The sequence below is a fragment of the Triturus cristatus genome, chromosome 8 (assembly GCF_964204655.1).
Source record: "Triturus cristatus chromosome 8, aTriCri1.1, whole genome shotgun sequence".
NCBI classification, from domain to species: Eukaryota; Metazoa; Chordata; class Amphibia; order Caudata; family Salamandridae; genus Triturus; species Triturus cristatus.
Genome location: NC_140591.1, coordinates 294,004,761 through 294,017,745, shown reverse-complemented (window position 1 = coordinate 294,017,745; position 12,985 = coordinate 294,004,761). Strand labels below are relative to the sequence as shown.

At 46.2% G+C, this 12,985-nt stretch overlaps 1 protein-coding gene across 8 annotated transcripts in view; it reads right to left on the bottom strand.

The window, feature by feature from the left end:
• The window catches only part of PARP4 (poly(ADP-ribose) polymerase family member 4), a 2,159,601-nt gene that overhangs the window by 1,833,544 nt on the left and 313,072 nt on the right, over positions 1 to 12,985 (bottom strand). For all 8 annotated transcript variants that reach the window (XM_085621544.1, XM_085621545.1, XM_085621546.1 and 5 more), the window contains exon 7: positions 6,291 to 6,404. In XM_085621544.1, the coding sequence (XP_085477670.1) occupies positions 6,291 to 6,404 (114 nt within the window). The remainder of the gene's footprint in view (positions 1 to 6,290; positions 6,405 to 12,985) is intronic.

Below are 12,985 nucleotides of genomic sequence, written 5' to 3'. Positions count from 1 at the left end.
AACTGCTGCCGCTCAATCGCCATGCAAGGAAGTGGAGTCTGGACAGGTTCGGGTGGAGGACCGTCCCCTGCTACTGCGACAGAAGATCCTCCCGAAGAGGCAGTCTGATCAGGGGATCGTAGGTCATACTGAGTAGCTCAGGATACCATACTCTTCGAGCGCAGTCCAGAGCCACAAGAATGACTTGGGCTCGGTCACGTCTGATCTTCTTCAGCACTCTGGGTAGAAGTGGTATAGGCGGAAAGGCGTACAACAGACTGCAACTCCCCCCGCGACGAAAAGCATTGCTTAGCGAGTGCCGCCTTGGAAATTCCAAAGCGCAGAACTGCTGACATTGCGCGTTCTCTTCGGTGGCGAATAGATCTAACCAAGGCTCTCCCCACTGCTGAAAGAGACCTTGTGCCACATCAGAGTGAAGATCCCATTCGTGATCCATCATGCACCAGCAGCTGAGTTCGTCCACCCTGGCGTTTAGTGAACCTGCCAGGTGTTGACCCACCAGGGAAATTCCCTGGTGTTCCAGCCGCAGCGCAGAGCCTCCTGACATAGGGTCCACGATCCCACCCCGCCCTGTTTGTTGCAGTACCACATGGCGGTGGTGTTGTCCGTGAACACCTGCACTACTCTTCCCCGGACAGAGGGAAGGAATGCCTTCAGTGCAAGTCGGATCGCCCGAAGCTCCAGAAGGTTGATATGGAGCCGGGACTCCGCCGGAGACCAGAGGCCTCTGATCTCCACCTCTCCCATGTGACTGCCCCATCCCAGAAGGAACGCATTCGTCACCACTGTGTGCTCCGGTTGGGGAAGGGAGAGGGATCTGCCATTGACTCAATGCCGGTTTTTGAGCCACTACTGCAACGGTCTTGCAGTGCCCTCCGAGATCTGGACGGACTCAGACAGGTTCCCCTGGTGCTGCACCCACTGGAACTTCAGGTCCCACTGCAGAGCCCACATATGCCATCTGGCATGATCGTCCAGCAGGATGCAGGAGGCCATGAGGTCCAGCAGCCTCAGGGTCAGCCACACCAAAACCCAGGATAGAGGCCGAAAGATCGGAATCAAAGCCTGAATATACTGGACTTGCCGTTCGGGACGATAGACCCGAAAGAGCATCGTATCCAGAACCGCTCCGATGAAGAGGAGCTTCTGAGAGGGAATCCGGTGCGACTTCGGCACATTGATGGAGAACCCCAGCAAATGCAGGAGGTCGGCCTTAGTCTGGAGGTGGGAGACGACTGCCTGGGGCAAGCCTGCCTTCAACAGTCAGTCGTTCGAGATAGGGGAAGACTGGAACCCCTGATCTGCGCAGATGAGCTGCGACCACCGCCATCACTTTTGTGAACACCCGAGGGGCGCTGGTAAGGCCAAAGGGGAGCACGGTAAACTGAAAGTGCTCGTGGCCTACCGTAAACTGCAGATAACATTGGTGGGCTGATCCAACTCTACCATCCAGTCTCCAGGGTCGAGGGCAGACAAGACCTGAGCCAGAGTTCACATCTTGAACTTCTCCTTCCAGAGGAAGCGATTTACGTTCCGGAGGTCTAAGATAGGACGAAGGCCCTTGTCCTTCTTGGGCACCTTAATTTAGTGGGAATTACAACCACGACCTATTTCTGTCGTAGGAATGCGCTCGATGGCCCCCTTGGCCAAGAGGGACACGTGATCCCCCGACATGCGGTGGTACTGGGGTGGCATGGCTGGAGGGGTAGTCTTGAAGGGGAGGGAGTAGCACCTCCGGACTATTTGTAAAACCCACCTGTCCGTAGTGATGGTGCGCCAGTCGGGGAGGTGATGGCGAATCCTGCCGCCCACTGACATTTGATGAGGCTGAAAAACCGGACTAGGAAGGTTTGGAGGCGATGGAGATGGACTAACCCGCCCACTGACCCCTGACCCAAACTTGTTGGGGTGCCCCTTCCGTGGCCATGAAAGGAGCGAAAAGCAGAAGGTGGAGGAGGGCGAGTGGCCCAAGGACTTGGCAGTAGCCCGCGAGTCCTTAAAACGCACCAATGCAACCTTGTTGCCAAAAAGGCGAATGCCATCAAAGGGCATGTCCATCAGGGTGTTCTGGACATCCCCCGAGAAGCCAGTAGTCCTCAGCCAGGCGTGGCGGCAGAGCACAACTGTCGTGGAAATCCCCCTGCCCATCGAGTCGGCGGTGTCAAGGCCACATCGTATTGTGAACTTTGCCACATCTTTCCCTTCTGCAATTAGCCTTAGAGAGCACTGTCCGGGTCTCCTTCGGACACTGAGCAGCACCTGCGCCACAGTTTCCCACACAGAGTGGGAATAACGGCCCAAGAGGCATGCGGTGTTCACAGACCGCAGCCCTGAACTGGCGGAAGAAAAAAATCTTCTTCCCAAACTGTTCCAGTCTCTTGGATTCCCTATCCGGAGGAGAGGTAGGGAAGGCGCTTTGGGACGTAGAGGCTTGGGCAACCAAGCTCTCAGGGGTGAGGTGTTGGGAGAGGAAGAGGGGGTCACCTATCCACAGGAGCCCCTGTGTTGGGCCTGGACCAGGTGCCCAAAAGAACGTCCGAAAGTGGATCATTAAAAGGCAGCAGTGGCTCCGCTGAAGTAGCCACCGGCTGAAGCACTTCTGTCAGGAGGTTAGTCCTGACGGCCACTGTAGGGAGTTTGAGCCTCAGTCCCCCCTACGCAACACCACTGCATAACTCGCACCCTCCTCCGTAGCCACGGTAGGAGGCGTTAGCATGCCAAGGTCAGGAGAGGTGTCAAGACCGCTTGCATCCCCCAATTCCTCAACCCAGTCCGGGTCAAACTCACACTGTGCTGTGAGAGTGTCCTCAGACCCCTCCCAGTCCTCTCCTTCCCCCGAAGGCTGTGGAACAGGCCGAAAATACGGAGGCTGGACATAGGGGTAGAAAGGCCCCATTGGCGTCGAGCTACGCCGTTCCGGCGCAGTGTCCACATGAGAGCTGAAACCGGGGGCGGCGTTGCCAAGGGGCACAGGTGACGTCGGAAGGGATGCCAGTGGGGTCGACGTCAGTGGAGGTGTCACTAGGTCAACCGGCGTCAACCGGGATCCAGACCTGGATCCTTGGGGGCCCATCGGTGCCGGGGCCGGAACCGTCAGGGATGCCGGAACTGAAGCCGACGACAGTGAAGGGCGAGGACCCCCAGTCGGCCCCGTGGGGCCCAAAGGCGCACCGGCGGGGCCCGATGGCCCAAAGAGGCAGGCCATGGCTGACAAAAATTCCTGCAGCTGGGCCGGAGTCACCGATGGACCCAGGAAGGGTGGGTAGGCCGAAGCTGTGGGGGAGGCACCACCTGCACCCGCGTCACGCGATGGGAAGGCGATGACGCTTCTTTGACTTCTTGTGATGCATTGCCTTACCTGACCCCGAGTGTGAAGACATCGATCCCGAAAAACGATGGTGATGGCTTTGCGACCGGTCCCTCAACCTCCCACGGGACCAGGACCTTGAGCGGCGCGGAGCCGACTGCCGGACTTCCAGCAAATTTCGGGACCGCTTCTGCAAAGTCTTCGGCGCCATGGCCCGGCAGTCGGGGCACGACTTGGGGTCGTGGTCGCGCCCCAGGCAGTAGAGACACACGCGGTGCGGGTCCGTCACTGACATCATTCGATGACAGTCCAAGCAGGACTTGAAACCGGGCATCCCTACGGCACCAGGAGTCGATCGACTTAAAAAGAAGAGACAAAAAGGCCTCGAAAAACTCAGTCAAAAAGTGACTGGGGGTACCGCTCTCTCCGGATCTGCGCTTGCTGGCGCAGAAAAAGAAAGAACTGACGTCAGCGCGCAAGGGCGGTGTATAAGTAGCTGCCGCGACTTCATCTCGACGACCATAACGCCACCTTCCGACACGCAGGGGCACTGCTGACAAAATCTTTCCGTATCCAGTCTGACGCCTGGGGCTAATTATAAGGTAAGGAATCAATCACTATGAGTTTCTTTCAGATACTATGATCTGTACACCTTGTCATTTGCCAGAGACACATCTGAGGAAAGTCGTCCACAATTTGGTTTGTCCATTGAACAAGTAGGTCAAGCTTCCTTCAGCACAAACACTTTGGCTGCCAGTTTACAGTACCACAGTAGGGATCTGTGAAAGAGGATTGTTTGCAGCTAGGGCAAGATTTGAATCCACATGTGTAAGCTGTTGAAACTTGTACATGTGATTCGTTAATCCAAAGCCTTTACTATTAGAGCGAGCACTCTGAAGAAATGCAATGAACTGTGGGTTCATCTTGCATTACTGTTAGTGGTTCCAGTATAGGAAAGTGTACACATTTGCAACACTGAACAAAGTATTATGCTCCTGGAATGCTCCCTCATTATATGCGAATACATGCAGAAACCTGAAAGCAGGGTTAAGGATTGTTTGCTTTCAAAACAAAAAGTACCCCAAAAATATTTTAACTGGAAAAAAAAACTATGTTACTAAACTACTGTGAAACTTTAGATAACATTTCTCAGTGGCGTCATTTATTAAAAGTTGTTTAATGCATGCGTAAATCTAAACATAAGATAGCTTAACAATGGAGAGTTAGTGTAAAGCCAATATCGGCCCTGGTATTATCAGAGAAGAGCTCTGATATAATACGAACAGTGCTGCTATTCGTAACCTCACTGTACAGCACCATAAGGGCCAAGTGATTACTTTTTATATGACACAAAGATTTCTGAAACATTCCGTCCCTGCACAAGTATATTTTTATAAAGGTCCACAACTCCCAGAGTCCATAATTTAGACTTTTTTTTTTTTTTTTGCAGAGTTTTATATAGCGCGAACTTGACCACAATCCAATCGGGTATCAGAGCGCTTTACATAGCACCAGTTACGTTACATGAGGACACACATTCTTTCTTTGTTAGGCACGGGGAGATTAAGTGATTTGCCCAGAATCACAGGATGTTCAGCGTCATTACCGAGACTCGAACCCAGTTCCCCAGGTCCGAGGTCGATCGCCCTAGCCGTTAGGCCAACTCTTCCTCCCAAACATTTATGCTGGTTGGGCTCGGAATGTCTCTCAACTAAGAGGCACATAGCAGATTAGTGATGCTTTCAATCAAGTTAACTATGAACTTTCCTACTGCAAATTAACTATTACATTCATATTTAGTAACGAATCATAAACTCCAGACACCACAAAATATAGCTGCAATAACCATCCTGAACCTTAAATATTTACATAATACCTATCCACTCTCCAGTGGCTACCAACCAAGAAGATACTGCCTTAAAGGTCACCTCCAAATGCAGAGAGCATTCATAGGGCCTATTTACAGATTCACATCAACTACCATATATCAGGAAGACGACTCTGGTCTAGCAACAAAGTCAGCAGCCCCCATTTTGCCAAAGAATAGCTAGCAAGTATGGTGCTTCGGTGCATGCTCTCTTAGTATGGCACACCTTCACTGACCCGCTTAGTGAAATATGACTGCATTCTAAAAAATGCTACAAATGCATATTTTCACCAAGACATCATTTTAGTACAAGCATTCTTTAACTTATCTAATTGGGGTTTAATAATCACATTGACCCCTTAATGCTTCGCATCCCTGAACACTTAGAAACCAGAACTGTGCTCCAATGCTACCATTACCTACAAAATCCCTACTACTACCCTTCCTAGAGTCCTAATAGCCCCTGACTATACCTTAACGATACCAATCACTGAACCATATCAACCTCTTATTTTCCCTTCACACTACACTTCCCTGAATCCTAAAAACCCCTCACCCATGTTCCAAGTACACTTACCTTTGTCCTATAAGGAACAATATTTTTTGCAACCACAATCTTTTTTCATTCTATTTTTTCAGTAGACAACATTTTTGACACAGCCTTTTTTCAGTCTACTTTGTCCAGTCACTAATCTCGGATTGGTCACTTTTTGTGCTCTCAAGCAGCATAGTGCCGAAGGTAGGGCAACTAAATAAAATCGAGATACATTTAATTCATCCGATTCTGACATATAAGTTTTACTTTTAAGCTCTGGTTTGCAATAGTATCGTGCATTTTGAAATGCTGGCATACAGTGTAAAGGTCACTTTTTTTTTTTTTTTTTACAGAAATCATTTTTTACTCATAACTATTATTATAGTATGCTAGGATAGTGGCATAAATCAAAATATTCTCTCAAATAAACGACACTGTGACATTTCTGAGGTGGTGAAATACCTATTATGCACTGACAATGTGGTTCTTCGTGACGGTACATACATACATAGAGTTTGTATTAAGAGGTATCCATGGCACTTTACACAATACAAATAAAAAATACGAAACCAGATAATTACCTGTACTCCATTTGATAATCCCAAATGAACAGCAATTTGAAAAGGTAAATCAAACTGTCCTGTTAAACACTGCAACTCAATAACTGCAACTTCGTTGGGCACACTTGACAGGGCCTGCAAATAAAATAACTGATTTAAGAACATATCGGTATAAGAAATTACATTAAGAAAACTCACAGTCAGTAAACTCACACAGCTTGCAGATATTGTGATTAACCTGATATAGGGCTTGACTCACTAAAAAAGTTCGACCTAATGATGCATAAACGTAAGCCTATACAGGGAAGATCCTTGTGGCATTTTTAGTTCTGGCGCAAGCCAAGACCTTTTGAATTAAAAGAAAATATATATATATATATATATATATTCACTGAAAAAACCATAGGTTTCACACATGTTATAGTTAGCGGAAATTTTACTGATAAAAAACCAATGAAATTGCCCCGTTATAGTTAGTGCTGGCAACTATAACTCACGCGACCGCAATCCTCTGCTGATGCTAATACTGTATTTAGACACTTATTTGCCCATGTCTTCTTCCATACATTTTTAGCTATACATATATTACAAATGTTTTTTTTTATAAAGACACATATGTCATCAGCAGAAGATTGCGGTCGCGTGAGTTATAGTTGCCAGCACTAACTATAACGGGGCAATTTCATTGGTTTTTTATCAGTAAAATTTCCGCTAACTATAACATGTGTGAAACCTATGGTTTTTTCAGTGAATTTGCAAGGTTTTTTAAATGCTAATTCCTAACTATAACGTGTGTGAAACCTATGGTTTTTTCAGTGAATTTGTACGTTTTTTTAAATGCTAAGTTACTTTACGCCATTCGAGGCGTGCGCGCCCACTTAACGCAGTGCGTTCCGTGCACGGTTTTTATCAACTTTAATAAGCCCTGTACATTTGGTGGCCTTCGGCCACCAAAAGCACAGGGGGTGGGGTCAATGTGGATAGTGTTTTTTTTATTTCGATTTTATAATTTCATGTTGCCAAAATATAGTTTTTTTACTGATGTAATAAGCCCTGTACATTTGGTGGCCTACGGACACCAAAAGCACAGGGGGAGGGGTAAGTATGGATATGGTTTTTTAATTTCTATTTTTTACCGTACGCTTACGGTAAGCGTACGGTAAGCGTACTCGGCGAAATTGCCGAAAAAAAAATAAAACCGTTTTTGCTCTTGGGGGATGTTTGGGGACTCCCTCAACATGACTATGTGGGAGGGAGTTGTCAAAACAGCCCCGTAACATGTTTTTGGGCATCATGTTTGATAAATAACACTCAGTGCGAGAGACAAAATGGCGGACGCCGCTTCCTGGTTTCGGCCGATTCGAATGTTTACTAAGATCTAAGAGCCAATCAGAATCGCGCTCGCGCACGCCACCGTACGCGTACGGTAAGCGTACGGTAAGCGTACCGTAAGCGGGCTCAGATATATATATTGATTTAAAGGCTATTTTCTCAGAATCTACTGAACAGATTTACACCAAACCTACAAAAGGCACTTCCTTGACCTACGGACTACCTCTCTGCCAAATTTCTAGTAATTCTGTTCAGCCGTTCGGGCTGTAGCTCGTTCTAAAGGTCCTATGGAAAAATGCATGGGAAAAACGCGTTTTGGGACCCCCCTTTTATCTCAGCCCCCGCTTGACGAATCCCCCCGAGACTTTCAGGGTAGGAGCGGAGCGTAGCGCCCCACCTATTTTGAGAAATTCGCGAGGATTCATCGACCGGCGCCAAAGTTATTCAAAATAGAATGTTGCGGATTTCCTATGGAAAAGGGGTCCTAACTATAACTACCTACTGGCGACCGCCAGTAGGTAATATATATATATATATATATATATATATATATATATATATATATATATATACACTATACTTATTTAAAGGGGCCTTCAGCCAGCTTTCTTCATCCATTGATTCGCTGGTGAGTAATTCACATTTTTCTTTCGTCCACTAGAGGATACAGCATAGGGCAGGGGGTCAGCCCACTTCAGCCACTGAATAACTTCATTTTGAGTGACTGCATTTTGCTATTTCACAAGGAGCACACCCGCAGTTAGTTCCCATCTGTGCCACTGTTTTTGTTTTTAATGTGTTTTGATGTTGCCTTCTGTCTAGAGTCTGATGTGGCAGAAGGACGCTTTATACCAGATCTAAGCACAGGCCATATTCCGTGCTTTATCTGTTCCTGACTCCTGTCAATACTGTTGTAAATTCCTTTAGGGAAAGTCCTTTTTTTAATCTTACTTTCTCAGAAAAACACAGGACACTCCAAAAGGTATTTCGCAACATAACAGATTTCAGTTCATTTGAAACTGTTAAGTTAACGAAAGATTAAATATTATACATGTAAATTCAGAAACTGATAATTCTTCAGAACATGTTTATTCTGGAATCAAATTCACCAATGGCTCTATAATGAACCTTGCCCAGGAAGCCATTATTGTGTTTAATTTGCAGCACTTGTACCAATTTCCTTTTGCCTATTATCTTTCCCTTTTTCTTTCTTTTATTATTTCATCCATCTTCCTTTTTTCTTTTTACATTCCTTCTTTCTTTCCTTTACTTCCTTCTTTACTGCTTTCTTTTTTCATTCTTTCTTTTTTACTTTTTCATTTTTCCTTTCCTTCTCTCTTCTTCTCCTTTTTTCATCTCTTCTTTTCTTCATTCTTGCTACCTTTGTTTTTTCATTCCTTTCTTGATTTCCTTTCATTCTTTCATTACTACTTTCATTCTTTCTTGCTTTCTTTTATTCCTTCTTTCCTTATTCTTCCTTTCTTTTTCTCTTACCTTCTTTCATTCCCTCTTTACTTTTATCCCTCTTTCTTGCTTTTGTTCTTTCTTTCTTGTTTTCATTCCATAATTCTAGTCTGCATTCAATATTTCTTGCTTTCATTATTGCTTACTTTCATTCTTTCTTTCCGTCTTCCCTTCCTTCCTTCTTTCTGTCTTTCTTTCTCATTTTGTCTTTTTTCTCTTTTTCTTTCTATCCTTCTCTCTTTCTTTGTCTTTCTTTCCCTTTCTCAATCCTTATTTCATTCTTTATTCCTTGCTTTTATTCCTTCTTTCTTACTTTAATTCTTTCTCTCTTGCCATCTGTCTTTCTATCTTTCTTTCTTGTCTGCCTCCCTTCTTTCTTTCTTGCCTTCTTTCTTTTCTTGGCATAACAATTGGCTTGTTTAGGTCTGTGTTATCCAGGACCATTTGATTTTACTAAAATAATGTGTTTGACGTAATTACTTATAAGGATTTTCAGCCACACTTCATCTACTTGACTTTGATTGCAACATTCACTAACCTTCTCCAAATCACTTGAGAATGTTACCCACTTCAGCCACTGGCTGACTTCACTAGGAGTTACCGCATGCTGCCCTTTCACAAGGAGCACATCCACACATAAAAGTAGTTCCTTTCAGCACCAGGAAGTATTATGGGAATGGGTGCTTTGCGACTCAAAAATATTTTTGCAATGGGTCAGTGTTTTTTTTAAGATTGACATTCGCGCAGAAGTGTCCCAAACAATAAAGTTATGCAAAAGCCATCACAAAACAAACGAAGGATTGCCAACATGCTTGAGGATGGCGCCAGATCTACTGGCTTTTCCCAATGCTTGTTATCTATTCTTAGAAGTCCCAAGCGCACTATGATTCTTGTAGCTTTCCTTGTCTATGCCAGTGTCCAACAACCATGTTTCAAGACTATTACAACACTACTTTATTAGGAAACATGTTTTGAAGTGCAACTGGTGTTGGGGGGGATCAATGCAAGTGCTTGTGAATACCGATAAAGTGGCTTGTCGTATTTTTTACATAGTTTACTTCCAGGACACTCATTGGGAAAAGCTCATTTCTCATCCCCTGTTCACACTTTTGGCTACGCTGATTTCCAAGCAGATTTCACTTTTTGCACACATGTGCTAACAAGAGCTGTGACACAGGCCCAGAGTCCTTCGACTGACATTTCAGCTGAGAAGTCCAGAGTTATGTTTTTACCTGTGTTTTTCCGTCATACAACCGGAAGGACAGTTTTAAACTGCAAACTCTACTTTGCCATTTAAAGCAATGGCAAAGCCTAATCTTCCCAGTTTCATATATGTAGGTCACCCCTAAGGCAGGCCTAAAGAGCCCGGAGGCAGGGTGCTTTATTTTAGACAGTGGAATGTGTATTTTTACATGCAATTCTTATTTTTACTTTGGAAAAAGGTGAGTGCAGAGTTACAAGCTGATAGATTAGCTTTGCTAACTTCTGACTGGGACTACTAAAGCTGATACTTTAAGGTATCAAAGAGCACGTTACATTAAGCCCGGCTGATGCCCAAGTCAGAATTAATAGAACGTGTTGCAGTGCGCAAAGCTGCCACTTTACTGCCCTAAATCCCCTGTGCCCATCCACAATTGCACACAGGTTTGTCCCCGAGACAGCTTTCTGCCCTCCTGGTGAGTTGTGCTAATTGCTCCCAGGAAAGAACACAATATAAGCTTGCATGTGGGAGAGCTGTTACCTCTCCCTCCCTGGCAAGAAGCCACACAGATGTTGGCCCAAAAGGCAAGCTTCAAAGGAGAAGCCACCTTTGAAGGGCAAGTGGTGAACACTTGGGATAGGAGCTGCTTAATTGTTTAGGCAGACAAGCTGGCATTCGGGAAGGAGAAGGGAAACCAATTGCTAAACCATTTTTTCAGGAACATGTAGCCCTCTTGGTAGCCACACCTCTTGGCTGGGCTTGAGAGCTCTACATGCCGAGAGAGGGGTTCTTCCATCTTCACAGTGAGCAGAATAGAGCATTCTGTGATAGCCAGATGCCATACTTCGCAGGAAGTGGTCATAAGGAGGGTAGGACCCCAGAAGCCCATTGGCTAATGCCCTCATCCACAATAAGTGTTTTTTTGGGCATAAATAGGGCATGTCTGGCGCCCAGAAATTAGATCTTGTTGGACTGGAGAAGTAGATCAAAGAAGGACTGCCCCTGCTGCACCAAGGACCCAGCCAAGAGAGTCTGCAACTACATGCACTGCACCTGCTGAACCTGGTGGCTAGCAAAGGCGAAGGGACTATGCCTGCTGTGTACTGCTCATAGGAAAGTCATCTTTGGAGCCCAGCCGGAAGCGGGATACTCCAGGGGTCAGTTGGCTGACCTTCTGTTCACAGCACAGGGCCACAACAACTGGAGAAGCATGCTGGGGCAAGATGGTAGCCCAAATATTTCAAGCGCCGCTCCTCACCGCTGTGCAACACCAGGGACCAGGACCAGACGCTCAAAGTCATCTCCAAGTCTGCTGAACCCGGAAGAGTTGTTGGAGTGCAGCTTGGCTGCCAAGTAGCCGAGATATGCCCAAAGAAGATTCCGCTGTGAGCACAATACAGGGCAACTGGTAGGCCCGTGGTGACGGGACGTCTGTCAAGACTGAGAGAACTTCGAGGGTGGTTAACCCCTGTGGCCAGGATCACCTCACCAAGCCCGAGGAGAAGTCGCAAGAAGAACCCCCCCCACCCCACGTCGACCGCATCACATCCACATCACCCTTGAGCATCTTCAGCATCCTGCATCTCTTGTATCAGGGCCATTTGCATAGGAGTCTATGGCAAGGAGAAAAAAGTGACCGGAAGTGACTGGGGAATGCCACTTTTTGGAATATAACAGTTTCATAGGACCCTGCACTGTTAGCCAGGATTAGAGCCATGAACATTACCCGCAAATGTCAGCAGTGAGTTTTTTGAACTCACTGAGCTATTTGACGGTATAAAAAATACTTAGTTTACAACGTATGTGACCGCACATGCTTCTGAATTTACATTTGAAATGTTAATTTGGTAGATCCAAAGGTATTCTCTAAATGATATGTCAACATTCTGATGTAGAATAATATGTGGTACGTATGCTTGTTTTACTTAGTGTACTGTTTATACCTGTAAGCAGCTCATCGTTCTATAACAACAAAACAAGATGACTGATGGGATCTTAACTTCCCTACTAGATTTAAAAAATCAACTTAAAGATTTTCTCCAAAGCAAGCACTTCTCAAATCTCCTACCCAGATCATACATGACTTACGTGCAGGAGCTTGATGAATGCATACTGGATTCCACCACTATATTAGTTCTCCCAATTCCACTTAATGCAGGAGCGGGGGCTTTGGTTGCTGTGTATTGATTAGAGCGGTACAAAAGGGGGTGGTGATGGACGGAGCATCAGAACCAATAAAACACTCACACCCAGTCAACAGATCTGGGTTTGATCCATCACCATTCTTTAGCCCACTCTGCCACCCCAGTTCAGACATGGCCATATGCAAATCAGTCTGACCCTGTGCCTCATGGGAACAGTCCAGCCCGAACTGCCAAGCCATGCCTTCCCTGGACCGGAAACAAGCTTCCTAGGACCGGTTTCTGGCATTTCAGCCGTCTTCAGCCAGGCTTGCTTGAATCCAGTGGCAAAGTGAGCAAGGGACTCACGTCTGAGCATACCCTGCCAACTTATGGCTGAAATGCCAGAAACCGGTCCTAGGAAGCTTGTTTCCAGTCCAGGGAAGACATGGCTTGACAGTTCGGGCTGGACTGTTCCCATGAGGCACAGGGTCAGACTGAATTGCATATGGCCATGTCTGAACTGGGGGGGCAGAGTGGGCTAAAGAACGGTGATGGATTAAACCCAGATCAGTTGACTGGGGTGAGTGCTTGCAATG